Source organism: Manis pentadactyla, chromosome 4, assembly GCF_030020395.1.
Source record: "Manis pentadactyla isolate mManPen7 chromosome 4, mManPen7.hap1, whole genome shotgun sequence".
Classification (NCBI taxonomy): domain Eukaryota; kingdom Metazoa; phylum Chordata; class Mammalia; order Pholidota; family Manidae; genus Manis; species Manis pentadactyla.
The window spans coordinates 20,092,087-20,116,253 of NC_080022.1; the positions used below are offsets into that span (position 1 = coordinate 20,092,087).

The 24,167-nt window shown below is 51.4% G+C and overlaps 1 protein-coding gene across 3 annotated transcripts in view; it reads right to left on the minus strand.

Annotated features, from left to right (window-relative positions):
• The window catches only part of SLC9A1 (solute carrier family 9 member A1), a 46,614-nt gene extending 25,562 nt beyond the window's left edge, over positions 1-21,052 (minus strand). Inside the window, exons 1-2 of one of the 3 annotated variants that reach the window (XM_057499883.1) lie at positions 20,768-21,050; positions 19,871-19,977 (exon numbers count right to left, since the gene is read on the minus strand). In XM_057499883.1, the coding sequence (XP_057355866.1) occupies positions 19,871-19,976 (106 nt within the window). In that variant the 5' untranslated portion in view covers position 19,977; positions 20,768-21,050. Of the gene's footprint in view, positions 1-19,870 lie in introns of all 3 variants that reach the window. The other 2 variants (XM_036914895.2, XM_036914894.2) reach the window with 2 other exon arrangements.
• Positions 21,053-24,167: the final 3,115 nt, after the last annotated feature.

Below are 24,167 nucleotides of genomic sequence, written 5' to 3' on the forward strand. Positions count from 1 at the left end.
CAGGAGATTAGAGGAAGCAGGGACTTCTGAGACCATTCCAAGCCAACCCCTCCATTTCACAGGTGCAAGAATGAAGCCCAGAGAGGGGCAGGGACTCAGCTGAAATCACACAGCAAGGTAATGGCAGAGCCGGGATTCATGCCAGGGACTTATCAGCCAAAGCCAGTCTTTGGAAAAAGGAGCCAACCTCATCTGTTCCCACCTTTTTAAGAAACTACCTTTTACCAAGCACTCTACTGTGATGCTTTGTCCACCGCAACTGCATGATTCTCCTAAAAGTTCCCTGACATGTCCTTACTCTGCAGCTGAGAAAAATGAGGCAGAGAGAGGTGATGGGCTTAACCAAGGCCCTACATCTGGTCTGACTCCAGAGCCATGGCCCAACTGTATTTCCTCCAGCTCTCAGCCCCAGCCTTCTGCCCTGCTGTGGTGGAAATAGGCGTCCTGATTCACTCCAGGCTGTCACTTGCTTGCTGTGTGACCTTGGGGATGAGCCACCTACCCACTCTAAATCTCTGGTTCCAAAACCCTGAATAGTACCAATATGCCCTGTTTCTGTGTATGTTCTGCCAGCAGTAGAACCAGGAGCCCTCTGGTACCAAGGGAAGAGGAGTGGGTCTGACTTCCTGGGCTCCTGCTTAATGCCTGTGTGCACTGCCTTGGGGGACACAATGCAGCCTTCCAGCCACGTGCCTGTGTGGGAAGGGAGAATCATCAACAAGCCCTGTGCTTTTTTATTTGGCCTCACTAATGCCATGAGATAGGCATTATTTCCATTTTCCAGAGGAGAAACTAAAGCTCAGAGCTTGAAGAACTTGCCCAAATGGCATACAGCCAGGAAGCAATAAATCTGGTACTTGATCCCAGGACTGCCTGATCTTAGAGGCCAAGCTCTGCCCTCACGCCAGGCTGCTTGGTACTGGCTCCTAGCAGCCTGTAACTGCTTCCTGCTGCCACTCTCACCCTCAGGGCACAGGTTCCGGAGTCCGGCTCAGATGTGGCTGTGCAGACAGAGTCTGGCTTGGGGATGGGAGCCCATCCGCGATGAGCTAAGCACAGAGGGGTAAGGTCCAGCCTGCCTACTTGCCTGCTGCTGGCCTACTCCATAGAAGTCACTGCCCCGTGTCCAGGAAGGAGTAAAGGAAGTCTCTGCCAGCACCTGCTTCACCTGGGCAGGGCCCACTGTATGATCCTATACACGGCACAGGGGCTGGGACGCCTGTGGCAGCAGGAACTGGGAAGCATTGCAGAGCAGGACAAGAAGGACCTGGACCTCGGGCTAGAGCCCTGGTTCTGATCAGCTCAGTCACACAGACTCCTCATGAGATGGGGATGCTGATGGTGACAGCACTCACTGAGGGCCCCTTAGTCACCCCAACTACCCAATGAGGGAGGCACTATCACACACACCCTAAAGATGAGGACCCTGAGGTTCAGAGGCTAGGTTAGTTGCTCAAAGCCACCTAGTTGGTAAGTGGCAAGGCCAGGCAGGATTCAAGCCCAGGAAATGACTCCAGAGCATTTGCCAACCAAGTTCCCCATCTGAGCCACAGAGAAAATGAGCAGGATAACAATTTTCTCAATTCTCCAAAGGATGGACCTAACTAGAACTGTCTCAGGATGTTCAACAGAGAGGACTGGGGGCACGGGATGGTAAAAATTACTATTGTTATCAATAGAATGGAAAGAACACTGTCCCGGAATGCCAGTCCCACGCTGCCCTCACTCTGAGCCTGGAGTTTGCTCAGCCGTATGATAAGAGAGAACCAGCTAACCTCAAATGGCTCTTTCACTCTAGCTTCCTAGGATTCAAGGTTGCTCAGTTCCACCCCTTTCTTGTGTGTGGGACCCTGGGTAAGCTAGTTAACGTCTCCAGACCTCAGGGTCTTCATTTATAAAACGGGGACACCTCCACCACCTCACAGGGTCAGGTGAGGCCCACCTGAGCCAATGAAGGCCGAGGGCCCGGAGTGGGGCCAGCAGGGCAAGGCTTCCGGCATGAAGTGGAGCTTGTTGATATATCTTCTGCGATATCACCATTCCCTGCCAGCTGGACACGTGCTACTCCACAACCTCACCCTGGACCAACAGGGCACTCCCGGGCAGGCCCCACCCAGCCCACTGATAACACTGCCATGGGCACTTTCAAAACGAGCTGCGACTCGGACACAGGCAAGAGCCAGAGCACAGGGAGCCACTTCCTCTGCCGTGTGCCTGGTACTGCATGAGGCGGCTAAACACGGGGGCGAGTGGGGCCCACCTGGGCCAACAGGTGCAATCTTATCACACCAAATTGTTCCTGGGAAGGAGCTGGGTAAGAGAGGCACAGGCCCTGCCCATGCTGGGGTTTAGTTTCTGGATTCTTGACCTCAGCCTGGGCCTGGGGACCTCCCTCTATCCTCTTACAAAAGCTATGAGGGTGAAAGCTCAGGAGATTCAAACGCTGAACCAGAAGCATCTGAAAGACTCTGAAATCCAGGCCGCATCTGCCTGAAAAGACAGGGAGCAGGAGTGCTAGTCTGGCTCCTTAGAGGGAGAGAGTGAGCTCCATGGGGCTGGGGGTTGAGAGGCCCAGGTTTGGGGGTACAGTTAGGACAGGGAAGGCTCTGTGGCCTAGACAGGGGTAGCATCTCCCTTCTCATCTAAGCCACTGTCTCTCTGCTCCACCCTCCTGCTCCCCAGCCCTCTTGGACTAGAGGATGGTGGGCACAGATGACTGCATGGAAGTTCCAATCACCCCTGTGGCCTTGGCTAGGGATCAGGCAGGCTAGGAAAGGGGAAACTAGGGCTAGGAAATTTTCTATAGTGCCCTTCCTCCCTTGCAGTAGTCCCCAAAGATAATAAGTGAGCTGATTTGAGCCAAGCTCTGGCCTAGAGAACGGGGACCCTTGGAGGACAGGAGCTGCCCTGCTTGGTTCTGTCCTGGCTCTGTCACTTGCAGGCTCTGTGACCTTCCCTGTGCCATGGTTTCCTCATGTGTAAGATGACAGGTTAGCCTCTCAGAGGCCTCCTCTGGCTCTGACAGCCCATGATTTTACATAATCACCAGCACATGTGTACCACTTTCTCCTCCGGTTTGCACTTCCCTATATTCACCTCATTTAAACCTCATGGCATCCCTCTGACAGGGGCATGGGTTCTCCTATGTTAAAGATGAGAAAGCCAAAGCTCTGGAGACTCAAGCCCAGGAACACACCCAGATAGGGTGCAATAGGGTCAGGACTTGGGCAAGCATGAGGGCGGCCCTGCCAGGCCAGGGAAGAGTGACTGGTTCACGAGCTCATCCAGCCTGTCCCTCTCAAAGCTGCTCCTTTGATGCAGATAAGGGGACTCTTAAAATATCAGATGTAATGAAAAACGTTAGTTACAAAAGAGTATGGATAGCATTATTATTATTATGAAACTATTTTTATTGAAAAGAACTTTACAAAACTGTAGGGAAAAGTCCAGGCAGGCACCGTGAACTGTGAAGAGTGATCTGCTCTGAGAAGCAGAGGACTGAAAGGGATAAGACCTGAATTTTTCCTTTATAAGCTTACGTGGTATTTGAGCTGTTCTTTTCCTTTTTACAGACAAAAAAAGAAAATGTGGGGGAAATTTTTCTCCAAGTCAAAACTCAGTACTGAACATCTTACTATAATAGATTATCTCATTTAATTTTCACAAAAACCCTACAGAGTTTAAGAATGTTCAGAGCAGCTTTATTCGTAATTGTCAAAAAAGGGAACCAACACAAATGCCATCAACAGAATGAACCAACCGGCACATTCCCAGAAGGCAATGCTGCGCAGCGATGTCGAGGACCGACCTGGGGAACCTGCAGGGACACTGAGGAACCTCATGGACACACGGAGCGAAAGTAGCTGACGCGAGGGCTCCTGTTGTCCGGTGATATGGCGCTCAAGAACAGCTGCAACAGATGACGACGGAAGGCAGAAGAGTGGCTCCCTATGCTGGGGGTAAGGAAGGAGAGGATTTTAGGGGGTACACAGATGTCCCCTATATTGCTGATAGTTGCTAATAATGGATGAAAACATTTGTAAATAACCATTGCGCTGTACACTTTAAGATTAGTGCACTCCACTGTATGTATGTAGGTATGTTATTCCTCAGGGAAATAGTGGGAAAAAAGGTTAAAAAAGAAAAAACACCATGGGAGAATTATCTCCAGAAAAATGATCTCTTAGGTCACATATTCAGCCTCTGGTCATATACCCGGCAGGTGGTGGTGCTGGGATTCAAAGCCAGGTGTGTCGGACTCTGGGGATCTTAAGCCACCAGGCTAAATGACTGACTGTCCTGAAGGATGCCTTGAATCTCCACCACCTGGGCCCCTGCACAGGCAGCCTCGTCCCTGGGAATTTAAAGCACAGTGTGGGTGGCTCTGGCAAAGCCAAGTTCCTCAAAGCTCCTCCACTCCTGGGTTCAGATGTAGGGACCCACTTGCTCCTTGCTGCTAATCACTGGTTGCTCTGGTTCAGTCACTTGCTCAGGCCAAGAAGAGCAGCCTGGCTCCCCAGAAGCCTCAGCACCCTGAGAGCTGCTGTTTAACCAGGGAGGTCCAACAGGAGCAGAAGCCAGGCCCACAAGTAAAACTTCGGGCCTGCTGGGAGCTGGGATGGGAGACGGGCTCTGTGCAGGAGAGGGAGCCCAGTGCACACCTGCTTGCCATAAGGGGCCCTGGCCCACAGCGGTGGAATTTCAGATGTGGAAGGAGAGCTGAGCAGCGGAGCTGGGCCTGGGCCTTCTCACACCTGGCCCAGTGCTTCAGCTGCTGGGCCACACTGTCTCACACTTTCCCTTTTGGCCCCCAGCTCCTGCTGACTCAGAAATGTGGGACCCTCCCAGTCAACCTCACCGCTTCCCACCAGGGACCAGGAGCAGAGGAGCTTTGAGGAACTTGGCTTTTCCAGAGCCACCCACACTCTGCTTTAAATTCCCAGCCTGCCAGGCTCCCCTCTCTCTCCCTCCAAAGGGCACCACCTCCTGCTGCTGGGCATGGATCCCCCTCTCCAGCTACATCCCCTCCACTCTCCCCTTAACTCCCACACAATCCTTGTCCCAAACCATTTCCTGCACTTTCCCATCCGATCAGCTTCTTAGGAGGGATAATTATCTACAAAGGGAGGAGGTGGAAAGTTTCCAGAGCCAAAACGCTGGGAAAAACTTAATCTAGTCCACTCTCCACCTGCCAGAAGAGCCTTCCTCCTAAACACAGGCCAGTCTTGGTCATGCCTCCCCCGAAACCTCCGCAGCTCCCACCACTACAGGAAGAGCCCACACTCCTCTGTGTGGAACCACCTGATCTGCTTCACTTAGGCTCAGGTCTTGTTGCCACTAAATTCTAAGTGGCAGGGCCAGGACCAAGACCCGTCTGCCACCAGGGCCCACGCTGCATTGTGCTGCCTCTTTGTGCCACATCAGCCTGCCTTGTTTTTTAGCTTTTCTGCGTGTCTATCTCCCACACAAAACTGTCAGCACTGCCAGGGTGGGAAGCACCTCCCACAGCAGGTGCTCAGAGGCGAGTGGAGGGAAAGGTGAGAAGCCCAGGGGCAGCCACCTCACCTCTGCAGAAGCAACAGGGTCGGTTCCAGAGGGAAGGGGGCACTTACACCATCACTGAAGACCTCAAGACTAGGGGCTGGGAGACCTGAACCAACCGCACCTCTGCCACCGCCCACTGTGCCCTGTGGGCAAGTCACTTCCGCTCAGGCCTTCTGCTTCCTCCTCTGTGAGATGAGGGGGTTGAGCCAGGCTCTGTCACTGTTCACCACACCCTTACGTGCCCTTGCAGCTGGGTACTCTCCACCGCAGTGTCAGTGAGCCTCCAGAACTGCACGTCAGGCGCCAGACAGCTGCGTGAGAGCCAGGACTCATCCAGGTCTTTGATGGCCAAGCCCCGTATCTTTTTCCATTAGCCTGCTGGACTCTTCCCTCTGCTTCTAGGATCCCTCCCAACAAACTCTGAATCTCCGATTCTAGGCCTGCCCTTTCTTTCCAGCCTGACTTAGGCCAGTCAGCATGGGCAGGTGACTTCAGGCCACGTGGAACTATAGGGCTTGCTAGGAACAGCCATGGCAGGGCCCTGGTGCCAGGCAGTGCCCCACCTCCCACATGACAGGTCTGGTGACCGCCTGCCTGCTGGGGCTGGGCAGGGCAGGGGCAGGAGTCCATCCAGCAGAGCCTGGTGCCCACTCAGCCCCTCCCTTCCCCACATGCCCTCATCCCCTCCTGCTCTGCTCTGCTCCTGCTCACCCCTCCCTGGGAAAGGCTCTCCCAGGCCAGAACTTCTCTCCCACTTTTGGCCTGGCCAAAGGTGCCTGCTGGAAGCCTCACTGCTTGTTCTCACAGGCCTGGGCTGAGGAGCTGTGGCAGGGACCCGCTTTGCTCAGCTCACTGTGGCCAGCCCAAAGTCAGCCAACTCACATCTGATTTCCAGACTGTTTGCCCATCCCTCCCCTGGTCAGCCCACATCACCCTGCTCAAAGCCTTTGAGGGTACCACCTGGCACCCAGAATCCAACTCAACATCTCACCCAAGGCCCACAGGCCCCACGTGATCTGGCTCCTGACTTTCTCTCCATTCTCACACCTCCATATCCTCCTTTAGTCTACTGCATGTTCCTCAAACATACCCTCCCAAAGACCAAACATACCCTGGTCTTTGAAAGGCAGGCTCCTTCTTGTCAGCTCAAAAGCCAGCTGTTTGGAGAGAACTTCACTGACCCTCCAAAGTGGTGTGCCTTCCCCATATGTATTTTCTTCAAGACGTTTATCGCAGCCTGACATTGTTACAGCCACTGTCCCACATCCTACATTGACGTGTGAGCCCCCTGCATCAGGAGCCTTGTCTTGCTCTGGCTGTGTCCTCAGCATCCAGAATAACGTCTGACATGGGGGTGGGAGTGGGGGGGGGTGTGCTACACATTAGACCAGGTGGCCAGGGAGGCCTCTCTGAAGAGATGCCCTCTGACCCAGGGCCTGAATGAGGGAGCGGCCTGCGGTGGTCTTCCAGGCTGGGGAAAAACAAGCACGGAGGAACACGACTGGCAAGCCTTGGTGTATTTGAAGAACTCAGGAAGGCTGCTGTGAGTGGACTAGGGGAAAGAGCAGCAGGGAGCGAAGCCAAAAGAAGTATAGGCCGTATCTCTCCTGGGTTCTCATCAGGAAGCAACTGAAAGATTTTTAGCAGGGGAACACCATGTTCTGGTTAACATTTCTAAACAATTCCTCTGGCTGCTCTGTGGAGAGCTAACTACAGGCAGAGGGGAGCGGAGCCAGGAGCCCATTCAGGAAGCCACTGGAGTCACTGGGCTAGAGATGCTTGTGGCTTGGGCAGGGTGAGCAGAAGGGGAAACGGACTGAAAGGGCAAGTATTCGATCCATGGAGCCATGCTCCCACCAGCCTGAGAGGCCCCGGCCAAGTCTACACCCCTCTGGGTGGAGTTCTAGACGCTTGGGAACCCAGCCCAGCCCACCTACCCCGTCTTATTTCTCACGGAGCCCCAGCCGAGGCTTCCTCCCACCCCAGCTGGCTGAGCCGCCTCTCGGGTGCCCGCTCACACTGCAGCTCAGAGCCTCGGCTGGTGCTGCGACCCTCACCTGCTCCGCCACCTCCCCTCCTCTCCTGAGCGTCCTGTGAAGGCACCGGCACAAAGGCCTCTGCTCTCCGCTCATTTGGGCCACACTTCTCCCTCCCTGAAGTCCTCCTGTGCTTTGAGGCAGTGGCACAGCAATCATCCAGCACTTAATTATTCCACTTCACTTTCCCCAGGTAGCTGAGGGCTGGGTAAAGACAGATCCCATGACTGGCACCCTTCCGGGTTGTTGTGCCACTCAGACAATGATGCGCACTACGGGGTGCCCTCAGCACAAGGCCAGGTGCTCAGCAGGCCTCAGTCAATGCAGCTCCCTCCTTACTGCCAGCATACAGCGACACCCTCACCGGCGCTCACTGCCTCACAGGGAGGCTCAGCTTCTGAGCTTAGCCAGGCTGGTGGGTGAAGCGTATCTGGGAGTGAAGAATGCCCCAGTGGGTTTCAAAAGCAAAGGCCAATGGCTCTGCATTATCTATGGCTCTGCATTATTCACGTATCTGGGCCTTTCTCCAGCTCCTCCCTCCATGTGAGCTGAGCAAACTCCTGCTTAACCTGCAAGGCTCAGCTCAAAGCTCTGGAAGCCTCGCCTAATCCTCTCCCCACCCAACTCCTCCAGTGCACCCACAGCTCTGTGGGGCCCTGCTGAGGCACTTCACAGCACATCACAAGGGCTGTTGCCATGTCAGCCTCTCCTGTGAGGCTGGGATTATATTTATTCATCTTGCCATCTTAGCACAGCATTTATCAGGCACAAATCACTGTTTGCTGAGCATCTTCCCCACTCTCAACTAAAGACCACACTGAGACACTTGAGCCACTGGTCTCATTTGCACGTCACCCCAGTCCTGGAGACATTGAGCCCTACCCCAACCCCAGTGCCCTCCACCCACAGGCCTAAAATCACTCTGCACTGCTGAACCCCAACCTTGCCTCTTCTTGCTTTAATGCTATGGGAGTAGTGGCAGCTCCCATTTCGGAGCCCTGACATGTGCTCGGGGCTTTACAGACATTACCCCATTAGATCGGGGAAACTGAGGCCTAGGCAGGATGATGTAGTTACAAAGTGCCAGAACTTCTGCCCTTAACACCAACACAGTTCACCCGGCACCTCATCATAGCTGGGCCTATTTTAAAAACCATCATCTGTTCTACAAAATTTAGTGCTACACATCAAGTTGTCATACAAATCGCGCTTTTGCTCATTAAATGTTTCAAGTGGTAAGTCTTGCTGCTCCAGCTAGGTGGTGAAATGACTGTTAAGTTGGAGAAATAGCACAGCTCTTGGAATGGGAAGCCCTGCACCTGGCTTCAGTTGTGCCACAGTCAGCTGTGTGACCCCAGGCAAGTCAGCTAAGCCCTTTAGGCCTCAGTTTCCTCATTTGTAGAAAGGAGAATAATAGCATCTTGCCAAAAGGTTTCCTAATGCCTGCTGGAAAGTGCTCTACCACCTTAGGGATGTTTTCCTTAAAAGGATAAATACTATTTATTCACAGCCACCTTACCCTGGAGCTTAGCACAGCACTAGACACACAACAGGGCATCAGTAAGTCAGTAAGTGTTGCTGAGTGATTATTCAGTTGCTGGGAGATTCAGAAGTCAGAGAAAACAAGCCAGTATTTCTCTTCCCCCTGATCCTAGAGGTACTCCTAAGTGCCACCATGTATTGTGGGGCCAGAATATGCCAAACTCTGTGCCACCCATTTTACAAGGTTCTCTCCCCAAATCATCCTGACAGCCCTGCCAGGTGTTACCTCATGTTGTGGATGATCAAACTGAGACTCAAAGAGGAGAAGGTGACTTGCCTAAAGTCACAGTGCTACAAAGTGGTAAAGATGAGATTTGAATCCAGGTCTGTTGAGCAGCAAAAGCCTGTGTTCTAACCACCCCGTTTCCACAGGGAGCTGCTCTGGGACACTCCTGTGCAATCCATAGGTCCTGCCCTAAGTGGAAGCTTCTGACTGTGCCCAGTGAGACCTGTTTCACTTAAGCATCTGATCTAAATCCCACCTGTCCTTCAAGACCCAGTTCAATGGACACCTACATAAAGCCTCCCCTGATCCTCCCAGGTGGGAAGGTCTTTCTGCCTCCTCTAAACCCCTAGAGAATTTCATCTGCACCTCAAATCACACCCTTTCTTCTTTCTGACTGTTCAGCATCTATTTTGCATTTCTCAGACTGGTCCCTGCGCTCCTTTAGAAAGGCTGTTCTCATGCATCTTTGCTCATTCCACCGCCAGGCAGGCCCAGAAGGGGCCTCTCCCCCACTGAGCTGTGACCTGAGTCTTGGGCTGTGCTCAACTAGGTGAGCTGGCCCCACCTTACGCTAGCATCCTGCCTACCTGCTACTGCATCCAGACAACTGTGGGCTCAGGACCCAGGAGATAAGCTCTCATTCCCTGGTTTGATGGCAAAGACGCTATAAAAAGCACAGCACCCAGGCTCAGCATTGGCCTGTTTGGAGTACAAAAGCCTGAGGAATTTGACGGGCGAGGGCAGAAGCGTCTGGACTGGCTCAGAGGTCCTGAGCTTGCCCTGCACTTGGTTCTGCAAGGACCAAATGGCTTCCCTGCTAGGAACAGCTCTCTGATACACGCTCTAGCAGGAAGCTGCCCTTCCTTAGGCTTAAGGGGCCCACTAAAGTATTACCAATGCTTAGATACCGACACCCAGGCCAAAGAGCACAGCCCCTCCTCTTGGCTCAGCTCTTACTGCCTAGAGACCTGTGGGTTAGTTAGCAGCAGAGAAAGCCCTCCCTCTGCCATTAATTCATGTGTGGCTCTGGGCATCCTCTCTGGGCCTTAACTGGAAAATGAGAGGACTGGATGAAAACATCTTCATTTCCCCTTTGGGCCCTGGGGCCACAGGCTATAAAAAGGTTCTTCCTACTTCTAATATTCTACAGGTAGAATAATATTCTCTGCTTTCACTCCCAGAAGCAGGCAGGGTGAGAGCAGGAGATGGGGGTCCTCAGTACAGGAAACAGCAGAGGCCAATCAGGGCTGCCTAGCACTCCACCCTCAAAGCCTCTCCCCTTCCAAGGCAATTCCCGTGCTTTTCCTGCCTCAAAGGTAGCTGCTTCCCCTAACAGACGTGTGTTTGGGCGCTAGTCACTTTAGGAAAAGAGTGGGAGACCTCAGTTACCTCCTGGGGTATGAGCTGGGCTCACCATGGAAACCTAGCGGACCCAAGGGGCAGAAGGAACCCAGTACTTTTCCTGCCTGCACAGGGCAGGGGGAGCTGCTGCATCTGCTTTGATCCCCAATCCAGAAAAGCTTTTCTCTACTTTACAGAATCATTTTCCCTTCTCTTCTCCCAGGACACAGCTTACTCATTTTGACTGGGGTCACTCCCCTTACCTAGGAGTTCTGCAGTCCCACAGGCAAACCCTACTCATCCCAGAGCTAAGTCCTACACCCAAGGCAAGTCCTTTACCCTTCAAATCTCCATAGCACAAAGGCCAAAGCTCTTAAACTGCGGTAGAGCCACAGATCTATCTCAGAATCTGTGGCTACTGTGGGCCTTCTCTTTGATAAACACACACATATACAAATGTCTGCAGATTCTTTTGGGGTGTCACGGACCCAGGAAGAATCTTAGAATCCTAGATTCTAAAACAGCAGGTCATCCAGTCCATTCTCCTACTTAAGCCAGAATCCCTTCTAACAGCAAGCCCTCCCAAATCTTTCTCTTCTCCACCAGGTCCACTGCTTGAGATCACCTCCTTCAGGAAGCCTTCTCTCATCTCCCCTCCTCTCTGATCCCCTCAGCATGCCAGCCTGAGCCCCACAATATCCTGCCTGTACTTTCTCCCTTGCCTGTTGTCTTACTTCCCCAGCAAGAGAGCTGGCTTTCCATGGACTCCTTCATTTAATCCCACAACCCTGAGCTGGAGTCAGAAGTGACCATGGAAATTCTGCGCTTTGACGTCAGGGCTCATGACAGTAGTGGCCCATCCCACAAAGGATGGTGCCGTGGAGATCCCCCTCACAGCCCCACCTAGGCTTCACCAGAGCAGGGCCTGCCCTTCCTTCAGGAAAGTCCCAAAGAGCCTTTCAACAACTGAATTGACTGACAGGAAAACGAAGGCCCAGGGAGGCAAAATGACTTACCCACGGGTCAGTATGCAAAAAAGAGACGAGGCTGGGACCAGGACCCAGGTCTCCAAGTCACAGCCTAGAGCTCCTTTCCTTTACACAAATGGATTTATGAAACCTAAATCTGCCCTCACACTCCCACACTCTCATATGCACACAGAATATCTGAAAATATGCACAAGAGAGCTAACAGTGGTTCTCTCTGGGAGGTCATCCTGGTCAGGGAAATCGGGAGGAGAACTTTTACTTTTTACCTTAATACCCTCTGTACTGTTGGATTTTATCTTTGTTTTGTTTTGTTTTTGCCATGAACGTTTTATTTATTCATATTATAAAAATAAATCTGCCACAAAAGGAGATTCTGGCCCCAGCCCACTCCCAACACACACATAAAAACAAAGAGAAGCCGTAAGTCAACCTGTCCAGGTACAACTATAAATTAATGAGATTGCCTTTTAGCATGGTTTATGGCCACTGGTCTCATTAATTCACAGTCATAGCGTGGTTGATGGCTTGAGGAATCTTCTTGGGAAAGCTTAATTCAATTAGGGCTCTCGGCAGCTCCCTGAGGAAATTCTGGTACCTTGCTTTTACTTACACAAATTGAGGGTGGACCAAACAGACCCAGACTGTCCTGGAGAGACCCCTCCCCCAGCCCAGAGAGATGCCCTTGCAGACCCTCCCTTAGAGCCAAGCGGACAGAGGCAGGGCGGGAGGGAAGAGGCCGCGGCACCGCCACGTACACTCTGGCGGATATCTACAGCATCACTTCATGAGTGGTACCTTCCGAGCTCCACTGAACTCCCTGGCCTGGCATTCAGGCTGGTGACCAGCCTCTCCAACCCCTGCTCTCCCTCCTTTCTGAGCAGTCAAACAGGTTTCTTATCTGCCCCAAAGGCTTCACACGGACCCTATGTCTACAGGGAAGTCAGTTATGTGCTCCTTTGTTCCAAAGATTCAGGAGCCCTTATTCTGTGCCAGGCACAGATAAGAAAGCAAACAGAAGCCCCGTCCTCAAGGGGCTTACATTACTGTGGGAATCATGTACTAAGAATAAGTAGCTCCCTCTATCCTTCCTGCTTATCTAATTCCTCTCCACCCTTCAAGACTGGCTCAAGTTCCCCCTCCTCTGAGAAGCCTTCCCTAACCAGCCCTGTCCTCAGGGACTGACTGTTCCACCTGAACTTTGCCTCTGCCAGCAGCAGCCCCATGGACCATATTCTCCTAGGCAGACTGGAAGCTCCTACTGAGCAGGGCCTGGCTTTTACTTTTCTTGGTTCCCCGATGAGCCACAAGCTAAATGCCTGATAGCTGATTTCAAATGACCTACCTCTTCAACCCCGGCTTGAACAGACGAGTTAATTAGCTGCTCTCAGTCCTGGCTGGCCAGCCCAAAGACACAGCCTTTGTGAGCTCTGCCTGGCACACGGCAAGAGCTACTATGTAAGTGTTAGCTATTTATTATCTTGGAGAGTTTGTGGAGTGACAACACAGCTGTGATGTCACTCTTATGCTTTCAGTGGCCTGATCTCAAACAGGCTGAGCACTGTGGAAGGGCCAGTCTGGGCTTAGGGCTAGGTGTGCCCTCAAGGGACCAAGAAGGGGGCCTGAGAAGGATCAGGACTTCACATCCTGAATGTCACTCAGAGCTGCTAAAGGATGTATCCTTTTAGGAAAGTGCCTGCTGGGGTAATCTGAGGAAATCCAAATTCTCAGCAAGTCAGTATTAGAACTCAGGGGTCAGGTCGGGCCTAATAGACCCCCAAACTGGCCCCAAATGTTAGATGAGGTCTAGAGGGAAGAAAATGAAGTCAGCATGATCGCAGGGAAGGGGGCAGCCCAGTGATCCAGACCCAACCCAAAACTTAGTTCAGATAAAATTAGATTAGCCCAAAAGATTAAAAATACCCACATATAATCATGGGCTGCCTTAAAGTATCAGTTGATGTTTATCGGCATCTAAAGAGAAGGTTTGGCCTGGTGCAGTGTGTGCAGACAACCTTGGGGAGGCATGTCTGACTCAGACGTTTGCGGGGGGAGTGAGTGCTGCCAAATGAGGCCCACACAGGCGATGGATGACTCAGGAGGAACCCAGGTCCTGGGCTTGCTGAGTGAGCCTTCTCTCCCCACCACAGAAGGAAAGGAGGCAGGTGGGGGAATGATGGAAGGAGGGAGGGAAGGAGGCAGGCCCGCCAGCTCAGTACAGACAGGCACTCCCAAAGGGCCCCCTAAGCTCCAGTTCCCTGCCCCTCCTGTGTTTCTGAATGTCGCCATTTCTGAGAAGGACTATTTGCTTTACAGGGGACCTGGAGGGGCCACAGTTTTTTCCTAAACCCAAGAAACTGATCCACAAACAGCAGCCAAGACTTGAAATACTAAAACCCTTAAACTGTTCCCTGTTCACAATGATTATGGGAAAAATAACTTTTGAACTGAAAGGGAGTCAGGGTGTGATGACGATTTGAGCTCCAAAGTCAGACAGATTTGAGCTGAAAACAGCTCAAAACCCACGGTTTTCTAGCTATGCAAGTACCTGACACAGCTTCTGAAATAGGAGCTTAATAAGTGGCAGCTAATATAAGTAACAAATATTTAACAAAACTACTACAAATTAGGGATCAGAGAGATTGTTCCTTGCCACAGGTCAGTCACCCAGCTGGGCAAAGAGCTAATATCAGCTCAGGTCTCTTGACTTCCCCTCCCCAACCCATCCAGTAGGTTTCTGCTGTAATTCACTTTTCTGCCTTTCCTTTCTCTTCCTGGAGAGGCTGCAACACTTTAAGGGAAAGGAAAATCCTGCCACTTCAAAGGTCTGCTGCCTATGCCCACAGACAGGGTCTGAGAATAAGTCCCAAGGCTGAATTCAGCCCTCCCACTCCTCCAGGTGTGCTCCAGGGGTTGATGAGAACTGGGAGCTGAGTTGTCCCGGGCTCCAGACCACCTTAGACCACCCTGTTCCTCCAACCCCTCCCTCTTGCAGGAGGAACTGGTGTCCCTCCTGACAATCATTCAGGTGACCAATGTGGATGTGCCTGGTCATTTTCTCCCGTCAAAGCCCCTTTGGCTCTCTGGTCGCCCCCATCTTCACAATGATCTGGCGCGTTGGCCAGGAAGGAAAGAGGATGGGGCTTGGGCTAGAAGTGCAGGGATTGTGCCCATTGCCACTTAACTGCTAAGTGACGTCAGATTCGTTTGATGTAAAATGGATACAGCAATACCACCTGCTATCCTAATTCACAGGACCATTGGGGCAATCAGTATATGCAAGTGCTTTGGAAACAAATTACAGTATGAGACTTACTGTAAATGAATAATGATAATTATTACTGAACTCTGCCTGCCTTACAGGGCTAAAGAAAGTTGTGCCACCTGCTCCCAACACAGAGACTGCCTCTCAGGAGACCCTGCTGGGCCCTGAGGGAAACCAGAACCAGCCCAGTACCCGTCCTGGCCAGAGGCAGGAGACGACAGTCACAAGGTTAGCCACCCCCTGCTGGCTAAAGGAAACCACCCTTTAACTGGGAAGAAGCAAGTTCAGGTTAGACCACCAAGAGGGCACCAGCAAAGAGATGGCAGGCACAGTCCCTGCCAGAGGACAAGGGATAGGCCCAGCCTGATACAGGATTCAGTTACACCCATGGGTAACTGATGGACCCAAAGCCAGGCCTGGAGCCCCTACTGCTTTCTCAGGGCTGAGGAGGGTTCCCACCATCAACTAGAGGGAGTCCTAAAATACCCAAGCGCAGGTGCCGTGAGCTGGGCATCTGCTCAATGCAGCGCCATGTGCATCTGGTAAGGGGGGTGTGAGGGGCAGGAGATAACTGCCCCCGTCAAGAAGGCTATACCAAGACTCAAGCAGAAAATAAATAGCAATTCAACATCACAGAAGATCACCACTATGAGCTGTTCCCTCATCTGCAAAACAGAGATAGCCTTCAACTCACATGATTTTAGTAGGGATTAAATGAGACTACTTTTATAAAGTGCCTGACACTACTCTGTAGATACTCAATAAATGGTAATTCTTAGTAAAACACACACACACACCCAACAGAAGAGATGTCACAGGGCAGGCTAGGCCTCATGCCAGAGTTGTGGATAAACAATAAGGGAATGGGTTCAGGGGGAGAAGTGAAAGCAACTGCTGTGGGCTGGAGTGGGCTGGGAAGACCGCCTAAAGTGGGAGGGATCTGAACAGGCCCTGAAAGCGGCCACAGTGGGCTGGGCACCGCACTGGACATTTCCACATTCAATCAATACACTCATTAGTCTTAGAAGGTAGGGACAGCATCTTCACCTTACTGATGAGGTAAGTCAGGTTCAGAGGAATGAGGTGCCTGGTCATGGTCACCCAGGTACTGAGGGGCAGGGGCAGGGCAGAGCCCAGGCCTTCTGACCATGTCTGGCTGGTGGGCGGGAGTGAAAGGAAAGATGTGCCTTGTGGGTGCTCAGCTGAACGAAATCCAGGTAATATGACCAACCGAGGCCCTCTAAGCACCCTGGCACTTCTGCAGATACATATCGTACCTGAAGACTTCTTCCCAGTCCCCAGCTGACCTCGCCTCCCATGGTCCCATAGGCAGTCAGTTGTTTTACCAAAGAGAAAAAAATTCACAATTTACCTCTTTCTTTTTAGAGAGTCCCATCTGGACTTCCTGAGACAGTTTCAAGGTAACCTTTAAGTTGTTCCTTTCTCCTTTTGAGAAGTGGGAGAGATGAATTCCAGTCTTATTTTTCCATGAAACCAGTTGCTGGGTCTGACATCCATACATTGGAAGTGGGCAATAATGACCCCATCTCCCCTACTCACAGACTTGTTCTAAGGAACAAGGAAATGCAAGGACATGCCTTACAAAGACCAAAACCAAAGGAAGCTGTAAGATGTAAAGAGACAAGGGCAGGCTTTTTGTCTCTGGTCAGAAGACAAGATGAGTACCTGCTTTATGGGCTCCCAGGCCTCTGCCAGGGGTTCTGGGTCAGGGACATGGGCAAACAAGCACAGGGGGTGCCAGGGGTGAGCCGGGTTACAGTGAGGCTCTCCCTTGGAACAAGCACTGGACAGGCAGTCAGGTGAACTGGGGACAAAGCAGAATTCACACCAGGTGGGGTGGGGGTGGGAACAGACCTAACCCAAGGCTTGGGGTCACTCCCACAATTCTTCCATAGTCTAAAGCTCCCTCCAGTCACCAGCCCCTCCCTGCCAAGGAGAATGCAAGAATCCCTGACTCGAAGAGCAAAAGGCCCAGAGAAGGGAAGTGACTTGCCTAATGTCATGCACTGAGTCAGTTTGAAGAAAACTCACAAGCGTCTACTCTGACCCCACCCTTCCCACACCTGTCTCTGACAGTGTCCACCTGAGGCTGTGTTCAATGATAAGGGTAGGAAGGAGGACAGCACACAGCACTTTCTGCTCTTAAATGAGGGGTACCATGCAAAGGAGGCATGATGACAGAATAAGGGCTCCAACATAGCTCCTACCCATGCTGGAGCACCAGGAGAATTGGCAAGACCCCAAGATGAACTCCTAGGTTCTTGGGTATTTGATAGTATAGAAGGAGCATGGCCTCAGCCCCCAACTTCTATCCCCTAAGTTGGTTGGGGCCATCTTCCCTCCCCCCAGGACCAGCTCTGGAGGCAACTTAAGTGACAGGAAGAACAAAGTCAGTAGGACGCACCCAAAACCTGAAACCTTAAGGAAGGACAGCCCATGGCAGCCTAGGGTTGAGAGATTTATAATCCTCCTGCCTCAAAGGAAGATGTTGGGAGCTGAGGAGGAGGTGCATTTGCCTTAGGTGGTTAAAGTACCTACAGAGGCAGCTGCCACTCATTGTGGTACTTCCTGCAAGTGCAGTCAGCTTTATATGCATTAATTTATGTCACTGTCACATCAGCAGCAAGCTAGTGAGCTACTATTATTTCCCCATTTTACACATGAAGAAACTGAGGCTCAAAGAGGGTAAATGGCAGAGTGGTAGAACCCTATCCAACCTCAGAGGTACATTGCAAAGGTAAAGGAGAAAATGGGCTTTCACTTCAGCTATCTGAAAAGGGACCCTTGAGATTTGGTCACCTTTCTATTTTGTTCCCCAGATGGCCAGATACTGGGACTCCTTTGTTTTCAGAGGCAGAAAAGTGACCTTTCAAGCCAAAGACAGAAAGACTTTGGGGACTGCAAGGGCCCTCAGAGATTGTCTCTAGCCTCCTCATTTTACAATGGAAAAACTGAGGCATGGGGCTAAGTGGCTTTCCGGGGTTACCTAAGTGAGTGGAGTGGTAGAAATGTTGAACCTGGAAGGGGCCACAAAGATCAATTCACAGGTGGAGAGGTGTGACTGGCCCAAGGTCACAGAGGGCAGTGGGATGAGAAGCCAAATTTCCTAACTTCTAGACTGATACCTTTGCTACAGTACCATCTCTGTTTTCCAAGTTCCCAGGGTCTCTGGCACAGGTTCTGTTGGGGACAAAGCAAGCCAAGCCTGGCCCCAGTAGAACTGGAGCTATCAGGCCTACAGGGACAAACTCCTGACTGCCCGGAGTGGGATCTTCATGGTCATGCTGTCATCCCACCAGAAAGCATTGAGCCCCTGAGTGTGTGTACCGGCTCCCAGTGCCCTCACACAGTGCCAGGTGTGGTTGGAAATGAGAGAGTTGCCTGGGGTGGGGGTGGGGGTCTCCAACGATGCTTATGAGGTCTCTCCTTGGTCTCATATTGGCAAATGACACATCATGGCCACTTCAGTTTCTTATAAAAAATTGACAAAGGTTTCATGGTCGAATTTAGAGATTTTTGTTGGTTTCACAGGTAGGTGATACCTGCAGAAAAAGGCCCCAGCTTGTTCAAGGTCATCTATTTGTCAGTAAGTACACATGGCTCCTCTTGCCCAGTCCTTGATTTTTTCCAGGAAGCTGGCTGCCATCAGGTGGCCCAGCTCCATGTACAGGTCCTGCTACTGTCACAATACCAAAGCCCCATACCAGGAAGCCAGCTCCTGGATCTGTCAGAACAGTGTACCCTCCTGCAACATGTCCCATCCCAGACCCTGCCTCACACCAGCCTGGCATTGCCACTCAGCTCCTACATGTCCTTGGGAGAACTGCAAAGCTTCCTGCCAAGAGTCAAACTTCCCAAACCCAAACCAGCAGAATCCCAGGCCCTTGTGCCTCCTACTGCTGATTCTAAAAAAGCTAAGGCAGCTTTCAAAGCCTCTCCTGGACACACAGGCAGGGACTTCTGAGCTATGCAGGATCTGGTGCTCCATCAATCACCCAGCAGAACGAAGTGCTCAGGCCTAGCAGGGAGACGAACCCTCTGGAAGGGAACAACTTTTCTGTTTCCTTTTCCCAAAAAGAACGTTTCAAGGTCCCTTCAGACCCTCCACCTGCCCCCACCTAGTTGAGCGGCAGGCCAACATGAATGGGCAGCCCAGACAGCCTGGCAACATACCTGGGTGCTAACCTGGAGGTAAGCTGGGGCCAGACCAAGCTTCAACCGCCTCCACTCCTTCCCACCCCAAAACAGACTTCAGAAGTTTCCAGGGCCCCCATCTCATGAACTGTGTAGGGATGGCATCTGTGGGCCAGAAACTGACTCAGGGGCTCCTGACTAGCCTGGGCAGGCAAAGCTGACAGATAACATCCTGAGGATAAAGAAAGGTGGGAACATAGGGATTCCCTCATGTTCCACCACACTTCAAGGTCTCCAGCACACAGGTGCCCTGCTATCCTCAAACTCCTTAGACAGGCCAAGTAGAAATGTCCTCTATCCTGGAACACCCTCCCAGGAAGTGTGTAATTGCACTGGTTACTGTGCACAGGGCAGACTGTGCCACTTGCTGGAAGACACTCCTCTCTGTCTCACATGCAGCTGGGTACCTGGCTCCTCTCGGGGTCTGACCCAGCGGAGGAGACCTGCCAGGCCTGGAAGCCTTGCTGAAGGTACAAAACGAGAAGCATCCCATGCTCTAATCCTGCTCTCTCCCGTGCACAATGATGGCTCCAATCTTGAGAGGCGTCAGACCACAGAGCTCGAGTTTGAGAAGGACCAAGACAGCAGGATGGAGGCTGCCTATGTTACTGGAATAGTCCAGACCCTCATTCCTGGGCAGCCTCAAGTGGTAAGGATGGGGTAAGCAGCTCACCAGTTTGGTGGAAAGAGAAGCATCGGAGCAAACTGGACTTACCTATCTTCATGAGGCAGGCCAGCAGAATCCAGAGGGAGATCTCGAAGGGTGTGCGCACATGTGTGTAGTCGATGCCCAGGACTGGAAAGGCCTTTCGAGTCTTCATGCTGTGTTCAGTGACAGAATGGTTAACGGGGCGGCTCTCGGGGGTGATCTCCGGTGGGGCAGTGGTAACATCCCCAACTGAGCGTTCCCGTGGTGGCTCTGAGCCTCGGATGGTGCTGGCAGTAGGGCTGGGCTGGAGGCCATGGCTCCTGAGAACAGGTAGCAGCCCCACCAAGGCAACCACCACCAGCAACGACGGGAAGATTCGCGGTGGAGAGAGGCCACAGATGCCAGACCACGGAAGCATTGTGCTGCTCCCTCCACCCAGGAGGCCTTGGCCTTAGCAAAGCGAGCCTAAGACCTGGGACATAGGTAGCAAGGGGTCAGCAGGTGGGAAGAGAGACTGGGGTAGGGTAGTCCCTAGGAAACGTTCATGTTTGGAGAGATATTTTTGTGGTAGCGGTCCTCTCGGGGTGGAGGGAGGCTGGGTTTGCGATCCAGAACTCCAAACTGAGGAAAAGAGATGAGAACCCAGGAAGGACCATAGGACACCAAAAGGTCGGGAACTCCGGGCCTGGGAAAGGCGGAGAGGGAGGAGACTGCGTCCTAGGGACAGAGGACGGGGCAGGATAGGTTGGACGAGGCAAGGAAAAGGAAGGAGGAAGGCTGAGACCCTCTGCTGAGGAGAGTGACTGAGGAGCTGGGGCTCGGCTAAGGGAAGGGACAGGGAGCCTGAGCTAAAGGAAGGGGACCGAACAGGGTGGGAGCCAGTCCAGGAAAAGAAGAGAGGGGGCTGGGAGCCCAAGCTGCCAGGAAGGAGTGAAGCCGGAAAGCGGCCCGGGGCTTCCCCACCCAGAGAAGGGCCGGGGTGCAGGCGCGCCGGGCTGAGATCCCGGGGAAATGGAGAGAGGCGGAAGACGGAGGCAGGCGGCCTGGCTGGAGGGAGCCCCGGCGCGGGCCGGAGGCGGCCTGCGGTGGGCCGGCAGCAACACGCCCCTCTCTGCGGCCCCGGCGCGGCGTAGCGCTCCGCCCTGGCCCAGCTTCAGCTCCTCCGCGTCCAGCTCCACCTCCAGCAGCAACCCACGCCCCAGCCCCGGCCGCGGCGGACTGATGCCTTGCTGAGTCCGGCGCTACCACTTATAGGCACCAGCGAGCAGCCGGCGCAGCAGGCTAGAGGGACCAGTCAGCGCCGCGCTGTGCAGCGACCCCTGTCGCCGAGAGAAGGAAGTATCACGTGAAAGAAGCAGATGGCAAAAAAGTCTTGAATCTTCAGAGATTCTAACACAGTTAAAATGCTTTACTATTTACAAAGCGTTTTCACATCCACATCCGCAGCCTCACGAAGGCTTCCCAATAATCTTGTGAAAGATATATTGTCCTACATATTTTGTTACCATGTGACCTTGAGCAAGTTACTTAATCTCTGTTCCACAGCTTTCCCACTTGTAAAGTGGAAAGAGTAGTATTGCCTGTATCTGAGGGATACTGTGATGACTAAAAGAGATAATTTATGTAATGTGTTTAGAATAGAGCTCTGCCCATAGAACCATTATTATGGTCCCAGTTTTGCAGATGAGGAAGAAGAGGAGGGAGTTCCTTCGCTAATATTTAAATAGTTGTACTCCTTTGCTAGGCTAGCTGCTGTAACAAAGTACCACAAACTGCATAGCTTAAAGAACAGAAATTCATTGTTTTATATTCTGGAGGCTAGAGGTCTGAAATCAAGGTGTCAGCCAAGTTGCCCCTTCCAAGGGCTGTGCAGGAGAATCTGTTCCACACCTCTCTCCTTGCTTCTGGAGGTTTGCTTACAACCTCTGGTGTTCCTTGACTGTGGCAGCATAACACCAGCCTTCACATGGCAGTATCCCTGTGTCTCTGTCTCTAGATCCAAAGTTTTCCTTTTTGTAAAGTCACTTAGTCAGACCAAATTAGGGGCCAACCCAAGGACCTCATCTTAACCTGAGCATTTTCAATAACCTATTTCCAAATTAGGCCACATTTATAGTTACTGGTGGTTAGAACTTCAACATCTTTTGGGAGGACACAATTCAACCCACAGTAGTAGATTGAACTGATATTTGAATGTATAGTGTTGTTTGGAAGTGGTAAGATTCAAGAGGTCATAGCTGTACATTAGAATCATTGGAAAGCTTTTTAAAACTACCATTGCCTGGCATCCCCCTTCAGAGATTTGGATTCAATTGCTCCAGGGTAGTGCTCAAGCATGATAGGCATTTTTCAAGTGATTCTAAGGTTCAGAACTATTGAAATTACTGAAATGCCATCCCTATTTTTCAGAATAGTAAATCAAAGCTAAGAAAGTCAAAGTGACTAGTTCAAGATCATAAAAATGATTTCAAAGGGGTTCAGGTCAGTTTAGAAAATATTTGCAGGGCCTCTTGGCAAGGCTTTGTGCTTGTTCTGGCAACACAGAGATAAGACATGGGAAGAGTTGGGAGGGATCGGAGGGGGCACAAAGTGAGCACAACAAGGTCTTCTAGGGTGCTGATAATGTTTTATTGTTTCTTTACTGGGTTGTAGTTTCAAAGGTTACACAGGCGTTGATTTGTGATAACTCATTAAGCATTCATGATTTGTGCATCTCTCCTGAGACATGCTGCACTTTCACAAAAGGGTATATTGAAATGATAATAAAGTGATGTGATAGTGACTGAAGGTACCAACATTAAACTGAATTCTCTGTACCCCACATTCTCCTGGCACAGGTCCAGCCACTTGGGAGATGACAGAAGGGCCTAGAAGAGCCTTCAGAGAGCACCAAGTGTCGCCTGGGAGCAGATGAGGGGAGAGCATCAGCTACAGTGGAAATAAGCGAAGAAAGGAACAGCATTTAGGGCAAGGATCAGAATAATGAGAACAATGCCTCACGGTGGTTTAGTCTCTTACAGTTCACAACCAAGGCTCCAGGTTTATGAATGATCCAAGTCCTGGTGCATAGTGAGGGCTCACTAATTGTAGCTATTATTCTCATTTCCATTTTACAGATGAAAAAACTAACACCCAGAGACATGAAGCTAGTTGGCCAAGGTCACATAGCTATTGGGTAGCAGATCCAGGACTTAAGTCATCTCTCTAACATCTGAATCCCAAACACCACAAGTTCAGTGTAGAAAAAAAGAAGGGAGGGAAAGGATAGGGCTAGTTGGAGAACTTTCCACAGATGACATAGTGCTAGAACCTGAGACCTGTGGTCCTTCCCAGTCTTGAGGGCAACATTCACTGGTATGCTCGGATCCACCCTACTCTCTGACTCCCCCTCACTCCATCCTCAGTGAGTCATTGGGTGCCTTCCAGGGAGGTAGCAGATCCCACCAGGGCCAGGAAATGCCAGCCCTGACATCCTCTACATACAGCCTGGAGAAGGTTATGACAACATGACAGTACCAAGAAAATATCCTTGGGAGAAACCACATGGGAAGCCCACGGCCAGGGCCCAGCACAGACCAGGCAGTATAGCATAACAGTTAAGAACAGGCGCTGCCTAATACAGGTAGCCAGATCATCTTTAAACCCCAGCACCACCACTCACTAGTTATAAGACCATGAGTAAATCAGTCAACCTCCCTGTTCCATAGTTTCTTCCTCCACAATAGTGTCAGTCTCATGGGGCTGTAATGAGAATATTAGCCAAAGTAGAGTAGCACCCAGCAAGTACCACATATAGACTTTTGGTGTTAGGACCAGATGAAGTTACACATTCAGTCACAGAGACACACTGAAGGGTTAGAGAGAAGACCCTCACATCTGTGAAATTAGTCCTGTTCTCAGACTGTACCACCTATAGCATGCTATAAATTTAATAATTTTCAGATAAATTACATTGTAGTGTATTATATATGTTAAAAGCATGATCATGTTAAAGGTAATCAGTTAAAATATGCTGCAATATTTGTAACCCTATTTTAGCAAATCCTCACTTTTTAACCATTGCAGGCCCATACTGCTCTTAACTCAGAGAGGCCTTGTCTCTGCACATCCTTCCCCCTGCAGATCTACAGCAGTCTCAGCATGCCTGGACCCTGGGTGGCATCTCCTCCTGCTTAAGGCCATGTCTGCTCCCTTATCCCCTCACTGAATCCTTTCACTAAAAGTGATAGGAATTTTATGGCATTGCTATAGCTGTGACATCCACAGATACATGACAAATAATGTGTGGTACTAGGAAAGGATCTGCTGGGCCACATACCAGCTGTACCTTATGGGCAAGTCACATTTCGTTTCTGTCCCTCAG